At 37.4% G+C, this 18,841-nt stretch overlaps 1 protein-coding gene across 1 annotated transcript; it reads left to right on the top strand.

Annotated features, from left to right (window-relative positions):
- The first annotated feature begins 451 nt into the window (after nucleotides 1–451).
- On the top strand, nucleotides 452–16,366 carry LOC107528814 (selection and upkeep of intraepithelial T-cells protein 8-like). The gene is made up of 8 exons (XM_087819993.1): nucleotides 452–693; nucleotides 2,666–2,746; nucleotides 5,730–6,077; nucleotides 6,416–6,697; nucleotides 11,373–11,483; nucleotides 13,264–13,371; nucleotides 14,433–14,555; nucleotides 16,032–16,366. The coding sequence occupies exons 2-8, from the start codon at nucleotides 2,668–2,670 to the stop codon at nucleotides 16,136–16,138; spliced, it is 1,158 nt and encodes a 385-aa protein (XP_087676119.1). The 5' UTR covers nucleotides 452–693; nucleotides 2,666–2,667; the 3' UTR covers nucleotides 16,139–16,366.
- Nucleotides 16,367–18,841: the final 2,475 nt, after the last annotated feature.

Genomic DNA, 18,841 nt, shown 5'->3' with positions numbered 1-18,841 from the left:
GACTTAAGATTGTTAAGATGTCAATAATACCCAAGCCTCATCAAGGTTCCTCTTAATTTAAAAGATCCATTGTTTGGTTAGTTTTAAAAAGCTCATAATATTATTTTCCAGTGTTCTTCTCTAAATTGGATGTAATACGGTTTTCAGGAAGCAAACAGCACTAGTGTGGGGAAGTAGAAAAGAGTGTTCAGTAGGGGGGATGAGTAAGATGAAACTCCAAATTGTGTTTATAAAGATAACTTACAGGGCATGTAACTTAATAAGAGCATGAATTCCCCTTAGGTTGGTCTCAGCACTCTCATGATGTCAAGGAAATATCCAGAGAAAATATGTGTAGAAAGATGCCTGAGCTTAGATGTCATTTCAGATTAAGGCACATCCTGTTGGGACCTGTCTCTTGCAAATATAACATGGAGTTCTCTTCGGTAATGCAAGACTTAGCTGCAAATTGATTTGAGATTTTATAATGTGTGAAACAGACACCTTACTGTTTTCCCTATGAAGGGACTTTTAGATTTTCAGAAAGAAACAAAAGTTTCTCCAGCAGGCAGTAGGTGGAAGCTCCTGGCAAACAGCACCAGAGCCGGCCTGTTACCAGCTACTGGAGGAGGAGCGCTGCTGAGTCTCCTGGAGGCGCTGAGGCGACTTTCTGAAGAACCTGCAAAGAAATAGCCTCTGGATCCCCGAGCTCAGGTAAGTGATCAGATTGTGAACAGTGGTTGGGGACAAGGCGATAGCCACCTCCTGAGCACGGGGTTAGTGGATCTTTTAGTTTTATTCCTGGAATGCCTTACCAAGCTCTTCATCACAGAATAGTGTCATCTGGGATTTCCAAAGTTAACAGGCGTGAGTTGTTTCAAAGGAGAAGACCTACTTTCAAATTTCAGTATTGGCTTGCTAATTAAAAACAGGTTCCATCTGCTCTGGGCCCCGGAAATGGAGCCCCTTCCCCAGTCTCTCTTTTTTTAATCTTCATTCAAGGACATGTTTTTACTGATTTTGAGAGAGAGAGACACCTATCCTTTGCCTCCATGCGGCCCTTCAATCTTTTGGTGCCTGATGACGGTCCAACCAACTGAGCCAACCGGCCAGGGCCCCAGACTCTGTTTTAAACATTTCAAAGAAAAGTTACAATGATGCCAGTGTTTTAGACCTGAGATAAGTGGTACAGTTATTAAATATAAATACTTCATAAAAGGTTATTACTAATATTTTAATTGCATTTTTAAAAGCAGATTTTACAAAAAGCATTTATTGAGGTATAACTGACATACAACCAACTGCGTATGCTGAAGTTGGATAATTTAAGGTTACATCTGTATACAGCTGGGAAACTATCTCTAACCAGTATATTGAACACATCCGTCACTCCCCGCATGATGGAAAAGTCAGCACGTTTGTATTTGTTCCCTCCTCTCTATTTTCCCTTCCTCGAGCAACCGCAGGGGTTATTTGCAATTTCTAGAATTTTATATTCATATATTCACACAGTATGGACCATTTTTTTCTATCTGACTTCTTTAGCACAGCACAGTCCTTTTGAGATTCACACATGTGTAGAAACGGTTAATTCCTTTTTCTTGCTGAGTATATTACATCATATGGATGTACCACAACCTGCTTGTCCATTTCTAGTTATTGACTATGATTTCCAGCTGTTGAGTATCACAAATAAGATATCATTAACACTTGGATATAAGTCTTAATATAGACATGTGGTTTTATTTCTCTTACAGCTTGCTTTTTAAAAAAAGTTATTTGTCTTTCATAGATTCAAGATTTAAGTTACTGATCTGAATGGGAGTGGTAAAGGAGGGAGATACCTGAGAAACTATGAGTCACCTAGAGATTACTGCATCTCTGGAAATTGTAATCTGCTTTTCCTGGTGGTATGCCAACCTACCTACCTGCCTGTACGCAGAGGGCTGGTTATCACCCTGGCGCACGTGGCTCAGTGGTTAGTGTCGGCCTGTGCACTGGAGGGTTGCGGGTTCTATTCCTGGTCAGGGGTGTGTACCTGGGTTCAGGTTCCATCCCTGCCCCCCGTAGGGGTGCTTGTGGAGGACAACCAATAGATGCGTCTCTCTCACATCGATGTTTCTCTCTCTCTCCTTCCCCTCTCCTTTCCACTCTCCCTCAACAAAAAATAAAAAAATAGAAAAATAAATCAATGGGAAAAATATCCTCACTCCTTGGGTGAGAATTAAAAAAAAAATTATTAACAAGCTGTTTGAGTTCCACCAGAATTTGGTTTCATCTTAATTGTTCAAGAATATGATCACAAACGACTTTCCTTGCTTTACCACGCGCGCTAGGGCATTCCTGCTGCTGTGCTTGCCGTTTTTTGTTTCGCCCCCCAGTTCATCCACTTTAGAATGTTTTTTCTGTTACCTTTATTACACCTACTACAGAAAATGTCCACTTTGTAGGTTAGGTCGCAACATGAAAGAGAGAGAGAAAGCGGAGTGTGATTCAGGGGGGAAAAGGACTGGGAAGACCTTCGCTTTGGGTGGACATGGCCTTTTTGTTAAGCACTGAGAGCACTTATACTCTGAAAGAAGAGCCTCAGGGTTGTCCCTCTTTGTGATCATGATTTAATTTCGCGTATCTTGACAATTCCTACCAATATCCCATATCTGTGACTTCCTTCTTGTCTCCTTCCCAGGCATGATGAAGCCCAAACCCTCTTCTCTTTCTGGGTGCTGTGTGGGCTTTCTTCTCTTACAAGTGATGGCATCAGCATCAGGTAAGACCATCTGCTTTTTTCTCACTGAGTCACAGCTATGGAGAGAACCGAGGGCACATTTCCTGTGTCCAGTTCAGCATGTAAAGAGCTTGGAAGTCATCAATGCATCCTAACATCAAGTTAAAAAGGTGAAAAAAACTGAAAATCAACAAATCTTTTAGGTCCAACAGGGAAGTGAGGTCATAGGACAAATTGCTGTCCCACAAATGGGGAAGTGAGACAGGTGGAGAGTTAGAGACTCACAACCTCCACACTAGAAACCTCTGTGGAAACCAGTGCAAGGGTAGAGAGATCTAAGCTGAAATTACTGAATTGCTGGAGGCTCCGAGTGGACAAGTCTGAGAGTTAAAAGCTCCTAGAAGTCCCAGTTATGGGAGAACTCACTTTTGTGAATTTTGCCTCCAGGATTTTTACTAGGATCTCACAGTGAATATTGGAGAAAAATCCCCTCATGCTTTAGGCAGGGGAAGGGGAAGAGTAACCATTGTGAAATATGATCTTGTTCTTTTTTATTTTTAAATTTTATTTTATTTTTTCCCATCACCGTTTATCCCCTCTATGCCCACTTCCACTTCCCCTCCTCCCGCAATCACCACACTGTTGTCCATGTCCATGAGTTCTCTCTTTCCTTTTTTGTTTTTTGCTCAGTCCCTCCTCACACACACACACACACACACACACACACACACACACACACACACAGCCCAACATTCCCCACCACCACTGCCGCCACCAGAGCTGTCTGCCTGCTCTCTGTCTATGACTCTGTCTCCACTTTGCTTGGAAGTTCAGTTTGTTCATTAAATTCCACATATGAGTGGAATCATAGGGTACTTGTCTTTCTCTGACTGGCTTACCTCACTTGGCATAATGTTCTCCAGGTGCCTCCAAGCTGTTGCAGAGAGTAAAATTTTCTTTCTTTTTACAGCAGAGTAGTATTCCATTGTGTAAATGTAAAACAGCTTTTTCATCGTCTCACCTACTAATGAACATTCGGGCTACTCAACACCAAAAAAAAACACACTAAAAACAATCCAATTAAAAACTGGGCAAAAGACCTGAATAGACACTTCTCTAAAGAGAACTTACAGCCCAGCAGGGCGTGGCTCAGCGGTTGAGCGTCGATCTAGGATCCAGGCAATTGGGGGTCAATTCCCGGTCAGGGCACATGCCCGGGTTGCGGGTTCGATCAATGACCCTCTCATCATTGATGTTTCTATCTCTCTCTCTCCCTCTCCTTTCCTCTCTCTGAAATCAATAAAGATATATTTAAAAAATAAATAAATAAATAAATAAATAAATAAATAAATAAATAAATAAATAAATAAAACATATAGATGGCCAGTAGACATATGAAAAGATGCTCAACATCACTAATCATCAGAGAAATACAAATTAAAACCACAGTGAAATATCACCTCACACCTGTGGTTTTCTTTTAGTGCATCTTAGAGTTTGTTGAACTTCATAGATGTTTATAGTCATGTCTTTCATCACATTTGGGGAGTTTTCTGCCATTATTATACCAAATATTCTCTCTGTCCTTTTCTCTCTCTCTTCTCCTTTTGGGACTCATGCAATAAATATTTTGGTCTACTCAATGATGTCCCACAAATCTTTTTTTTCAATTTTTCTTCTGTCTGTTCCCCAGACTGAATAATTTCCATTGTCCTGTCTGCAAGTTAACTGATTCTTTTTCTTCCTGTTTAAATCTGCCTTCGAATCCCTCTAGTGAATTTTTCATTTCAGTTGTGTTTTTTAGCTCCAGAATTTCCTTTTGTTTTCTTTTTAGGTTTTCAGGTCTGTCTTTATATTTCCATTTTGTTCATACTTTTTTGTTGTTGACTATCTCACTTCTTCCTATAGTTTTCTGAGCAACTTTAAGACAGTTATTTTAAAGTCTTTAATTGTAGATCTGCCATCAGGTCTCTTTCAGGACAGTTTCTATTTATTTATTTGATCCTTGGACTGTGCCATATTTTCCTGTTTCTTTGTATGTTTTGTGATTTTTTTTAAATGAAAACATTGGAATTTAAAGTGTTAACTCAAAATCTGATTCCCGTTCTCTTCCAGGATTTGTTGTCTTTCAGTTATTGTTTTTGTTTTGATTTGTTTTATTGTTATAGGCTGTCTGCATGCCAAGGATCAGCTTGAGGTGTAAGCTTTCTGTCTCCTCAGGTCTTTTCTGAGCCTGTCCCTTTTCCTGGATATATGTGGTCACTTTCTAATTTCCCCTATATAGGCACTTGCTTTTGAATGTTCTAATCTTTAATGTCTGGTTCCCAAAAAGGAAAAAGAGAAAAATGAAGTGTTGAATGAAAGGATGGTGATCCTTTAAATACCCTGAATGTCACTTTAGTTAGAGAGGAGCAGCTTGAAAAAATAAGAAAAGGTACAACAAAAATGGCCACTTGCCTCTTTGACCTCCAATCTCTGTGACTGGAAGCAGCAATCAGCCAGCAATCATAGCTCACATCCCTGGTATTTGAAGGACAGGGTCCTTTTTGCTTACTTGGGCTCCCATAAGCTATGTGAAAGCTCCTCCAGGGAGAGTTGCCCAGCTGAGGGTGGGGGATGGGTATAAACTACTGTGATACCAGCTAAAATTGACCAAAATTAATGCAATCTACAACCACACTTTATCCTGGAAGTTGAAGGCCTCCAATAGGCTCCAGAGTTCCAAAATATGCCCTCTGACAGAATCTGCCAGTGCAATTGTTACCTAGGTAGAGGGTCAGATTGCTGGTACTTTCTGCTCTGCCATCTTCCCAGAACCCAAGTGAGTATATTTTAAAGAAAATAATGTAGTAACAGAGGTCTTTAAAATTAATAAAATATTGATTTAAACAGAAGGGGATATATTCAGAGCTGAATATTTAGAATGGCTATGTCAGATAGGAAGAATACAGCATGTCTTTCACTATATAGCAACAAAGATGTGGTTGGCCTAAATTTTACCCTACTTTTCTATCTTTCTCTACAGAAAAGTGGACAGTGACCATTCCCGCGGGACACTTGGTGGCTACAGTAGGAGGAAAGACTGAGCTTAGCTGCCAGTTGTCCCCACCACAAAGTGCAGAACACATGGAGGTGTCCTGGTTCAAGGGTGACCATGCCAGGCTTGTTCACCTATACAGAGATGGCCATGAAGTGAAAGGAAAAGCTGCCCAGGAATATGTGGATCGCACAGAGTTTGTGAAAGAGGCCATTGGGGAGGGCAAAGTGACTCTCAGAATTCATAATATCAGCATTTCTGATAATGGACTGTACCAGTGTTCATTTAAGGATGGTAACTTCAGTGATGTGGCCAGCATGAACCTGAGTGTAGCAGGTAGGTTTATGATAGAACATTGCATGTCAATGGCCTTATGACCCTATGGCTGAAATACGTGGAAAATACATCATGTTTAAATCTCTTGTCCTTTTTATATTTTACTATTTCAAGTGTTATAAATAGAAGATAACCCCTTATGTCTAATGCAAAATATATACTATGCAGTAAATGAACAGTGCCGAGTGACCAAAGATAGTCTAACTTGTAGCTTGGATGTGGATTTGAGTATTACCCCATTGATATTGCAGAATACAAGATTAATGAAACCCTTTTCCTTTCAACTTTCAACTCAACCTCAATACAATAACTAACTTGATTCTGTCTCACTTGCCCAGCATTAGGCTTGGGGACACAGATCCATATTCAGGCGCCTAGCACTAATGGACTTAAAGTTGAATGTGACTCAGGAGGCTGGTTCCCACAGCCCGAGATGGAGTGGAGAGACAGCAAGGGAGAGGTAGTTCCACATTCATCAAAATCCTATGCACAGGATGGATCCGGATTATTCCACGTGAAGATGACTCTTCTCCTCAGAAACAAATCACAGGACCATGTGGTTTGTTACATTCGCAACCCTCTGTCAGGCGAAGGGAAACAAATAACTCTCATCTTAAATGGTAAGTGTTTGGTAGGGTTTCTTTGTCAATAAAGCAACATATAGAGAAAATAAATGAGATAATTAATGTTAAAAAACTTTGTACATTATCAGGCACTATTTGAATGTGACTCTTTATAATTGTTACTGGCTTTGGTACACAGATATTGTCAGGTGCTGAGAGGAGGGCCTTAAAGGAAAAAATTTAGATGGATAATGATAACCCTTAACTGAAATACACATGACAGCTTTAAGGGAAAGTTCATTATCTCGTTGGACCCTCAGGATATTACCAATACAAGAACGTCCAAACGTGAGAGAATTTTTATGAGTTTATTTGAGCCAAACTGATGACATGGCTGGAAGCAAGATGTCAAATGCTCACAAGAACGACAGTTTTACAGTTCTTTTTATACATTGGAATTAAGGAGGGAACATAAGTAAGATTATATGAATGTGGAGAAAAACAAGGCAGGGAAGTCTCTATGATTATATTACATGATAGTTAACAAGACTGTGTGATCCACTGAGGGTAGTTGTGCATCCCAGGAGTCTGAAAAAGAGGATTACTCAGGCATTTCAATGGTCTGTTAACCTAGGTGCACAAAAGCATGAATAAGTCTTGCTTAAGGTATAAACAAACCTTTTACTAAAGAAGTTATGGGCCTAGGGTATAACTACCCACCATGACCTGCCCAGTAACCCTGTGAGGTTACTTTTGGTCACTGATTTATTACGGAGGCCCATCTTCATTCACAGATTTCATGTGTAAGCTTAACAAGTCTTTAGCTCAGTGACTTAAAAGATGCCACCAACCTTCTTGATTATAGTTTTCTCATCTTAGAAAGAAGTCTAATCATACTTCATGGGGTTTTGTGACATTTTGTAATACAAATGTTTTAGTAGAAGCAAAAATTGTTGCTTCCTGTCATGTAACATTCAGTACTAATACTGTCTTTAAAACTTCTTGAAAGTTCAGTAAGAAGGGAGTATTATGGCCATTTATAGGTAAACAGAGGTTGAGAGAAGCCAGTCAAACTGACAGTAAGTAAAATGTGGAACTAAAGCACAGGTTTCTGATTATTGGTCAATATATCAATATATCACCTTCATGATGGGTGGACATCAAAGGCCAAAGAGGAGAAGGCTATGTCCTATGTGTGACAAAGGTGCCCTTAGCTAACACCTGTGCAGAAGTCTTAGGTTGGTTACAGAAGCAGAGTGGTGGTTCTTCCGGTGTCACTTCACAGAGCCTCTAGCCTGATTGAGGGACAGCCTTTTCTCTTAAAAGTCTTCTCTAATCCTCTTGGAGGATTAGGAAATGGACTGGGGGAAAAAAAAAAAAAAGAATGTTACCCTGACTAGATAGGCGTCTATAACAATGACCTGGGAAATAGGTATAGCAGAAAAGATAGTAAGAGTCGGTAAGATTCTATAAATATTTTAAATGGAGTGCTGGTGGGACTTACTGATGGATTGAATATGTGATGTAAGAGAAAGAGAGGAATACAGAATAATTCTAAAGTTAGGGGCCTGAGTGATGAAAGGTAAGTTTTCATCTACTGAGAGGGGGAAGTGTGTGAGATGAACATATCCTGGAGATAAGTCCATGCTTATAAGACATGCCAGTGGAATTGTTGACGGTGAGTTAATATTTTGTGGAAGGTCCAAGGCTTGAGACATAATGTGGATGTCTTCAACCTAAGAAGAATATTTACAACCATGACACTGGATAAGATCACAGAAAGATTGAGAACAGAAAAAATAAAAAATCAGGATCCTAGAACTGAATTTTGGAGCATGCCTTTTAGCTGTCCTTTAGGTAAATAAGAGAAACCTGAAAAGTCTGAGAAGGAATGAGGAGAGAGTTTGGAAAAAAAACAGACACAGCAGGCAAAGTGCAATATTCCGAAGTATTTGTTTTGATCTCACCCTTTTATCAATGGTAAGAAATAATTTCCTTTAGACCCTCTTTTTAACTTTTTTATATTTCCTACTGTTTCACTAAAGAGAATTGTTTCTTATGCAAATTAATAAGAATTATATAGATAAATTCAAATATTAGTTTCAGATAAGATTCAAATTGTAATAGGCTTTAAAAGAACCATAATATTTGAAAAACAGAGCCATACCTGATGCAATTAAATGAATAATATCTAAAATCAAATTATATCATAATTAAATTTTGGAGAAAAAGGCTTTCATGAACTAGATGAGCAGTATTGTTATCATTTTTCACATTTTATGTAACAAATGAAGCTCTCAAACCTTTATGTAATTCACAAATATTAAAACAGGTTAAAATTTTAACATAAACATGAAATCTGCAAAAACACTTCATGGCAAACTTTGATTTTCTGGAAAAGCTATCCAAAAAATGTTGTTGCTAACATTCAAAAGTAGCAAATATATGGTACAGGCAAATATGCAACCAAAAGAAAAATATGTAAGATATTTTTCTAATTATGAACTAGGACAAAGAGGTTAAAATCGCCAAGGAAAATCTGGGGGGAAAACAGCATGGACTTAACATTAGCCACAAAATAGTCACAAGGCAGATACAGAACCTACTTGAAAAACAATATATACTCTATCTAAAACACTTCAAAAGAACATAAATGTTTGTGGAGGACTACTGTGTTTTGAATGGGAATATTTGCATCTATGAAGATATATATCATCTAAAATCAATATAATCATTTCATTATAGTCAGTTTTAAAATAGTTTTTTAATTTTTAAATTATAATTGACATACAATATATTAGTTTCACATCTAAAACACAGTGGTTAGACATTTATATAACATACAAAGTGATCACCCGAAAAATTCAGTTCCCACTGGGCGCTATACATAGTTAATACAATATTATTGACTATATTCCCTATGCTATACTTTACATCTCCATATAGTCAGTTTTTATCTGATAAAATAAATTCTACCTCCTCATTATTATTATTTTTTAATCCTCACCCGAGGATATTTTTTCCCATTGCTTTTCAGAGACAGTGGAAAGGAGGGAGAGGGAGAGAGAAACATCTATGTGAAAGAGACACATGGATTGGTTGCCTCTTGCACACACACCCCGACCAGGGCCAGGGATCAAGCCTACAACTGAGGTACTTATGTGCCCTTGACCAGAATCCAACCTGAGACCCTTCAGTCCATGGACTGACACTGACCACTGAGAAAATCAGCTAGGGCGTCTTTATTTATTTAAACTTTTTTCTACCATTTGTAGATATTCATTCTTCCATACTAACTTCAAAATTACTTTATCCAACTTAAAAAAAAAAAAAAAAAGACTTCCAAAGGATTTCTCTCTGGAATGTCTTTATAAATAAAGAAAGTAATTATGAACAATGAGCAGTTAATAATTTGTGGTAATTCATGAACACAGAATATTATTCACTGTCACAGGAATAGATCATTGTACTAATAATAAAAGTCAGGAAAGGTAGAAAGAGATCCAGATCATAAGGAAATGGTGTATACCAAATTATAATGTATGAATTTTGATGCATTATTAAAAAAAACGAGACATTTAATGAATTATTAAAAAGATGAAACAAAATAATTGACTATACCTCGGGAAGAAAAAGACTCATGCATGCAAATATATACAAAAATAAATTTCATATGGGTTAGAAGTTAAATGCTACAAATGAAACAAACATTTTTGAAGGAAAATCCTGTATTAGAGACGCTTCATCAAAAATATGATCCATAGCCTAGCCGGTGTTGTTCAGTGATTGAGCATTGACCCATGAACCAAGAGGTCCCGGTTCAGTTCTCAGTCAGGGCACATGCCTGGGTTGCAAACTCAATCCCCAGTAGGGAGCATGCAAGAGGCAGCTGATCTATGTTTCTCTCTCATTGATGTTTCTATTTCTCTATTCCTCTCTCTCCCTCCCTCTCCAAAAAAAATCAATAAAAACATATTTTTAAAATATGTATATAAAACATGAAAGAAAAGAAAGGTCTATCTGTCTTCAATATCTTTACACCCTAAAAGCTTTCTAGAGACAATTCTGAGGCTGTCTTATAGACATTGAGCTTCTCAACTCCCAGCATGAGTTATGGTGTCCAGGGTTCTGCTTGATTGTTTCCTTTATAACCAGGAAGCATTTGTACTGGAATATTAATAAGAGACAAGAGAGAAACTTCTTCTTTTTTTTTTTAATCCTCACACGAGGGTACTTTTTCCATTGCTTTTCAGAGAGAGTGGATGGGAGTGAGAGAGAGAGAGAGTTAGAGGGGGGGGGGAATATCAATGTGAAAGAGACACATCAATTGGTTGCCTTCCACACATACCCCAACCTGAGCTGGGGATCAAGCCTGCAACCAAGGTACCTTCAGCATTGAACCCCTGGCAATACCATTGGCATTGAACCAGGACCCTTCAGTTAGCAGTCCAACACTCTACCACTGAGCCAACCCTGCTAGGGCAAGAGAGAGACTTCTTTCATTCCACTAGGGCCTCAGTTAAAATTCTATCCCCCAAACATGCTCAATTCAGGCTCTGTATTTGCCACTAAAACAGTTCCACTGATTTTTAGCCCTGACTCAAATACAAAAAAATAAAGAAAATGCAGGACCTGAAGGGGAATCCTGCTTATTAGTAGTAAAATTCGTAACCCAATAGTGGTGTATGCCATGGGTTTATTGAAGTTCAAATTGCTCTGCTCTTTCTTTCAGATTCCCTGTTTCTTCCAGTCCACATTTGCCTGATTATTTTAATTTCAGTTTTCTTTTTTATATTACTTGTGATCATCTTGTGCTTTGGCTGTCAACGTTTCAAAAAAACAGGTAACTGCTGCAACAAGGGTGGAATCACTTAGGGCATCTCTCTTAATGTGATGCCTGAGTCGCATGGGGGGGCTTAAGCAAAGCTGTATGACATTTGGGAACAGATGCCAAGCCTTACATAGGATTATTTAGGGTTTGTTTCTCACTTTAGAAGTATTAAACTCCACACCTCTCAATTACCAACTTCCAGGGACAAGGAATTTGAGGAATGAGGTCAGTATAAATGCTTCCCTAGCTATTTAGGCCCACAGTTACTTCTGTGCCCCCAAAGGAGTACTTTCTCTTTTAGGTAAGAGTCCATTCACTCAAAATGAAGTGGATCCAACCTCCGCTTCCCTCAAAATGATTTAGTGATGGAAGAAACCTGAGTCTTGCTCTAGGATACACTTCATTTGATCACAATCTTCTCTCCTGCACAGATTGTCATTAATGTTTAAGATACTGTCTTCATTCGAGAGCTAGAACAAAACTAACATGAAAAAGAAATAGGTCTCTAAACCAACAAGCCTTTTGTAACAAGACTGTTCCTTCAGGTTTATGGCTAAACTAAATGACTATATCATCTTTCTTTATGGATATATCATTGAATGATACAGTGGCCCATCAGGTACAAGGACATCAGACTTTCTTAGGAACAGCTCTTTTTCCAAAATATGACCAAACAAAGTAACTCATATACAGATGAGTATATGCTAGATGGAGGATGTGAATTTGGAGATTGAGTAGACAATTTAATGGAGACTAGTCAAAGGAGAAAATATAATCCATTGTGCACATTTTCCTACCGGATCCATGAAACCTGGTACCATACTATTCAATGCCTACTTTATGCTAGACATTGTGATAATCATTTTACAGAATATATCTAAATTAATCCTAAAAGGCAGTGCTGTTATTGCCACCAGTTGATAGATGAGGTTGTCATGGCTCACATCACTCATACGTGGTAGAGCCGAGCTCGAAATGCAGATGTGTTTGGCTCCAATTCTCAAGCTCTGATCATTGAGCTTCCTGCCAGTATTTAGTTTCAGGTTTCTGCCTGCACACCTTAATGGCCTAGGAGGTTACCTGTAGCATAGCTATCATGGGAATTTCATTCACTGTGAAAAATCTAATCTACTGATACATGATATCTACCCATTATATAACAATGACGAGCTTTTCCCTGCTTCCCTATGAAAGTCTTTTAATGAACCAAGATCATAATTTTACTACAATTGAGTTTCTTTAGAAAGTACCTGATTGTTCTGGTTATCTTCCTCTGGAAAGTGATATAAATCAAGAAAAAATGGATACATATTTTAGTAATATATGGAAAAATATTTTAATCATCTCTGAATAGCTTGTAGAAATGAGCCCTTGACAGTGGGATTCAAGCTCAAACATGTAAGTATGTTTAGAGTCTGTGGATACAAGACAGATTTTTCTTTCAGCAAACTCAGTGTCGCCACAGCTACATCTGGTCAGTCCCACACTCCTCAGAATCCCCAGAAATATGATGAAGATTCCTAAGGCCTCTTTCCAGTCCCCTAGACACATGAACCTTCTGCTAGGTTAGGTGGTGAGAACTAGGAATGGAAACTCCTCTTAGCCCTATTAGTCTACAAGTGCAATCTTACCAGGCCTTGCCACCACCCACAAACTAAACTCACAAGCTGAGTCTTACCTAGGTTGAGTGGGCATGGGCAATGACTATGCTTTTTTGATAATGGTCCTTAGGTCAGTGATGCTCCCAACTTCTGCATTCCTCATTAATTAATTCCAACTCTCTCTGTTCTAGAGCTTAGATGTGATGTCATTCACTTGTTGAACTCAATTGCTGCTCAAGGCGTGTGTTTTGTATGCTTTTGTCTAATGCTCGGTATATATCTGCTATTCCGGATAAGAGGTAAATGGGGTCAGTAGTGGGGTCTCTCCCTTTTCCTGGAAATCTATTTCCTGGGGTTTGTTTAGCCAAAGCTGTGTGACTTTCTCATCACCACCAGGAAGATCAGTGGTTTGGGCGGCATCTCAGAGGACCAAATTCCAACACTAAGGTTGTCGTGGGTGTCAAGGACTGAAGGTTCTATAACTGCTGCCGATGTTCTCAGCTGTGCTTAAGGACATTGAACTTTGTGCTACAAGGAGGAAAAACATTCTGGCTCCAGAAAATATGGTTGGGTCCAACCACTCATTTCCTTTACTGGGGTGTACCTTCATGACTCTAGGCCAATGGTTCTTGTCTATTTGGGGCTTAGCATCTATATTGAATATACAATGTCAAACACAAATGTTTTCCATCTGAGAGTAATTTTCACATATACCTCTTCATTACATACAATTTCAGAAGGTTATGAAACACTGAAATCCTTCCTTGGACCTGTTGTGTATGAAATGTGGCTATCACTTAAAGTTGATAGATTAATCTAATAATATTCAAAAATATTCTGATATTTGATAGTTCTTAATTATTTAAAGAATTCTAAGGAAATGTATATACAGGATAATTGCCATCAAACTAGGCAAAAAAAAAAAAAAAAAAAAAAAGCTTTATTTTACTTAAGCCATTGCTTTCAAAGGAAAATTTTAGAGAATTAGGGTGGTTACCAGCAGGACTCTCTCTGTTCCCTCCTTTTCCATCTTCATGCTCCATAGGCCTTGAACAACATCTCTCCCAAACACAAAATCAATTCTATTCATCCAACTTTCATCTTATTATAACATCAACTCAAAATTAATAATAACAAGATAATAAAAGAATATTAAAGAATCTATTTTATAAGTTGTAATGAGGGTTAATTGAATTAGTTCATTTTCAATAGTAAAATGAACTAATGACTTCTCAACAATGATGACTTCTAAAGAATAAATTCTCAGTACAAGTATAGTCATATTAAATGTTGGTTCTTGAGTATTCTCTCCCCTTAGTTCTTAGTTCAACTAATTTCCTAACTTTTACACCTTTCTCAGTTTCTATTCCAGATCCTTTCTTTTCCGTATACAACAACTGGATATGGGATATTGCATGGATGGTACTTGTTCTGATGCTGTTTTACATTGCGCTTATCTCTTTTTTATACCTCACAGTAAGAGGTAAGTGGTCAAGGTTAGTCATGACTCTGATCTATCATTTTTCTAGCACATATTTATATTCCATTCTCTGTAAGGTCCTACTTTCTGTCTGGTTATCAGCCCAAGGTTCATCCTTTTTTTTTTTTTTTTTGGAGAGAAAGAAAAATAAGTCCCAAACTGTGTTTTGTCAAGTATACATTTATATACTAAGGTTAAATTGTAGCCTCTCAGATGCCCAGAGTGACTCTCCTTCTGCTCTAACCTTCAGACTTCTGCTCTGTCCTTCAGCTAGTGACACACAGAATGAGAGCTGTGCTTCTCAGATCTATCATTGTCCTGCAACATGTAGGTCCATTTTTATGTTGCTCTCTCTCTCTAGCATCCAAAGAGAGTGCAATGCAGGTCTCTCCAAGAAATTTGTGACATTGTTGTCTACAGAGATTGATTTATCCAGCTCCTATGTTATTCTGTTCACTGAAAATTACTAAGACTTGATTCAACTTTGACATTATTTAACTCTGTTCACCCTGCCTCCTTGAATGAATTTTACCACTTTTCCACTTTTGTTCAGACCCAAGTAATAGGTAGTAAGCTAAAAGTCTTCTGACTGTTTTTGGCCAAAATTTTGATATGAATGAAGGCCAACAAGCCCTCAGATATATAATTTTCCCCTAAAAACTTTCTGTAAATGAATTTAAATCCACAAAACTATGAGCAATTTTCATTGCTTTCTTGATATAATTTTCTTAAGTGAACATAGTATAAACAGACAGTGAACATCTTATTTGTATCATTAGATGTTAGGAGAAACAATACAATATGTGGAGTTCTAATGGGCAAATGTGCTTTTAGCCCACAATTTTACCTATTCTAAATAATGTCTTATAAGAGCAAACAACAGTCAAGGACTTAAAGAATTCACCATTACCATAGATCGGGGTGGAGAACCTCCAGCCCATGGGCCATACCATTTGGTATGGCCCTGCCAAGGCAACTGCAGACAGGACTCAAAATTCAATACATCTAGGAGCTTTTCTCATAGCTAATTTTTAGGTTGATAATTTTGTATAGCCCATGAAAGATTTTATAAATATGCCAATGGCCCTTGGCAGAAAAAATGTTCCCCAACCCTGCCATAGATTATATGAAGATTATTTAAGAAAAAATTTCAAATGGAAATGAGATTATATAAAAAATTAGATGAAAAACTAATATATAAGAAATAAGTAAAACAATTTAATCAATAAAATATTAATTTAAAAATAAATACCTAATGTTATAATAGTTGCCAATATAATGATTATTTAAATAAAGTAATGTAACAATATATTAATAACATAGTCACTAAAAACCAATGACTGCTAATATAACAGAAAATGAGGCAACCGAGATTATTCTGGAAGTAATAACAAAATATCTATGACATGTTCCTGGCAAAAAGAAAAAAAGAAAAATCTTGAATCTGATTAAACCTCTATTTTAACCTCTAATTTGCAGGACATATAAAAACAAGAAGAATGTATAAAAACAATCGACAGAGATGCCATCAGCAAAATGCAGACATGGAAAACACTACACAAGAAATGACCCGAGTTCTTCAATAACTTAGAAGAAATGAATCAATTTCTGGAAATATATGATATAACATATCCGAATTATGCAAGATGATGACAACTGAGGAAGCTAGGGTAGGGTTTAAAGGGGCATTTGGCTATCTGTACTTTCCTAATTAATGGTAGAACAAAGATAAGAACGGAAAGCATCAGTGAAATTAAAGAAATTATCCAATCAGAAGAATACAGAGAAAAAAGAATAAAAATGAATATAGTATCAAGAATGGCCTAACATGGATGCAACTGGAATCCTGAAAGTTGAAGAAACAGAATGGGATAGAATTATTTTCAATTCAGAAAATTATTTACAGTTACAGATTTCAGAATCTCATAAACACCAAGCAATATAAATACGAAGGAAATCACATCTAGGAACATTATAATCAAACTGCTTAAATACAGTTGACAGCAGCCAAAGGGCAAAAAACACATTTCAAATAAACAACTCAAATGATTACTGATTTGTCCTCAGAAACAGAGGATGCCAGGAGACAGAGAAGCAAAATGTTTTAAGTGCTAAAGAAAGAAAACTTATCTCAGAGGGAAAGCTGGGGTGGGTGGCTGGGTGGGGAGAGGTTAACCAAATAACTTATATGCACATATGCATAATCCATGGACACAGACAGTAGTGTGGGGAAGGCCTGGGGTTAGGGGTCGATACAGGGTGGAGGGGTCAATGAGGAAAAAAGGGACATCTGTAATACTTTCAACAATAAAGATAAATTTTAAAAAAGAAATGTCAACCAATGATTTTATTTTACTTTTCAGATTATCTTGGTTTTTGTTTAATTATTACCCAGTGAAATTTACTTTTTTCTTTTTTGATATACAGTTATATTAAATTTAACACAAGTAGAGATTGTGCAATTGCAACCACAATCAGAATATCGAGGAGTTCCATCAATCCAAAAAACCCCTTATATTTTCCTCCTCACAGGCACAATCTCAAAACTCCCTTATATTTTTCTCCTCCCTAACTTCTTGCAACATTGTGATGTTTTGTTTTTGAGAAAGTCACATGATGGACTCATGAAATATGTGACCTTTTGAGAAAAACTTCTTTCATTCAATACAGTTTTGAGATTCACCCGATTTGTTGTGTGTAGCAATAGTGCATTCTCTTTTAATGCTGGGTAGTATTCCATTGTATGGATGTGCCACATTCAGCCGTTGAAGGACATAGGATTGAAAGGGTATCTCATTTCTACAATTTTGATTGATTGATTCCAGCTTCACTGAGGTACACTTGGCAGGTAAAAATTGTATATATTTAAGATAGATAAGGTGATGTTTAAATATATGTATGCATTGTGAAATGATTACCACAATCAAGCTAACTGACATATCCATCACCTCACATAGTTACATTTTTTGTGTGTGTGGTGAGAGCACTTAAGATCAACTCCGAAATTTCAAATACAGTGGAACCTCAGTTCTTGAACTTAGTTCATTTCAGGAGGCTATTCAAGAAGTGATTTATTCTAAAACAGAATCATTTTGCCCATTAGAAATAATGTAAATTGAATTAATTTGTTCCAGACCCCCAAATGATTCCCTGTTTTAACCTTTCTTATATACAGTACATGTCTAATGTACTGTTTAATCTATAAATAAACACTTCTTTTCTTAAATTTATCAAACCACCACCTACTAGCCTTAAATGAATCACTTTCAGCACTCAGTCCAGGGGTGTCTTTCAGGAGGTCAGCATGCAGCATCTTTGCTTTTTCACACATCATTGCCTCCAAAACGCTGTCACCTGCTAACTGCTTTTCCTTTATCCAAATCAACAACAGTTTTTCTACCTCTTCAATTGCCTGTGATCATTGCTTCTTTCACACCATTAGCAGCATTAGCACTCTTGATGGCCTCTTTATGTTTTAAAATTGTGCTAATTGTCCATGTTGCCAGCAACCAAAGCAAAAAACCACAAAAATATTCACAGCACAATTTCCTGAGATGTTAACAACATGAGGTTTAGCGGTAAACTGACTCATACTAGCACATTCTCTCCTTTGTTTGTGGCCTGAGAGATGGGTTGGCTTTGTTTGTTTGTTTGTTTGTTTGTTTGTATGTTATGCTGATGTATCAGCATGAAAGGGTTGTCAAGTCAAGGACCAAAATTTGTTCAACAACCAAGACATTTTTTTCCATGAACAACTTGGTCGAAAATCGAATTATTCAAGATGGGAAACGTTAGAGAACTGAGATTTGGCTGTATACAACACAGTAGTATTAACTATACTCACTATAATGTACATTAGACCTCCAGAATTTATTCATCCTGCAAAACTGAACCTTTGTACTCTGTGACCAGCATCTCTATATTTCCCCCACACTGCCAGCCCCTGGCAGTGTCCATTCTACCCTTTATTTTATGGGTTTGACTTTTTTAGATTTCACACACAAGTGAGATCATACAGTATTTGTCTTTCTGTCCAGCTTAGTTCACTTGGAACAATGTCCTCCAGGTTTATCCACTTTGTCACAAATTGCAGGATTTTGCTTATAAGATTGTGTAAGTTGCTACAACTTGGAAAAGTGTTTGACAATACCTATTAAAACTGAACATATGTATGCCATATGAACCAGTAACCCATGTCTAGGTATCTAACAGCTATTAGTGCTTTTGCCCAAAAGACGTGTATAGAAACACTCATATTGACTTTATTTGTGTGTATAAATAAATGTATG

Source organism: Miniopterus natalensis, chromosome 9 (assembly GCF_054644295.1).
Source record: "Miniopterus natalensis isolate mMinNat1 chromosome 9, mMinNat1.hap1, whole genome shotgun sequence".
NCBI classification, from domain to species: Eukaryota; Metazoa; Chordata; class Mammalia; order Chiroptera; family Miniopteridae; genus Miniopterus; species Miniopterus natalensis.
The sequence above is the reverse complement of the archived record's forward strand: the minus strand, read 5'-3'. Positions and strand labels throughout refer to the sequence as shown.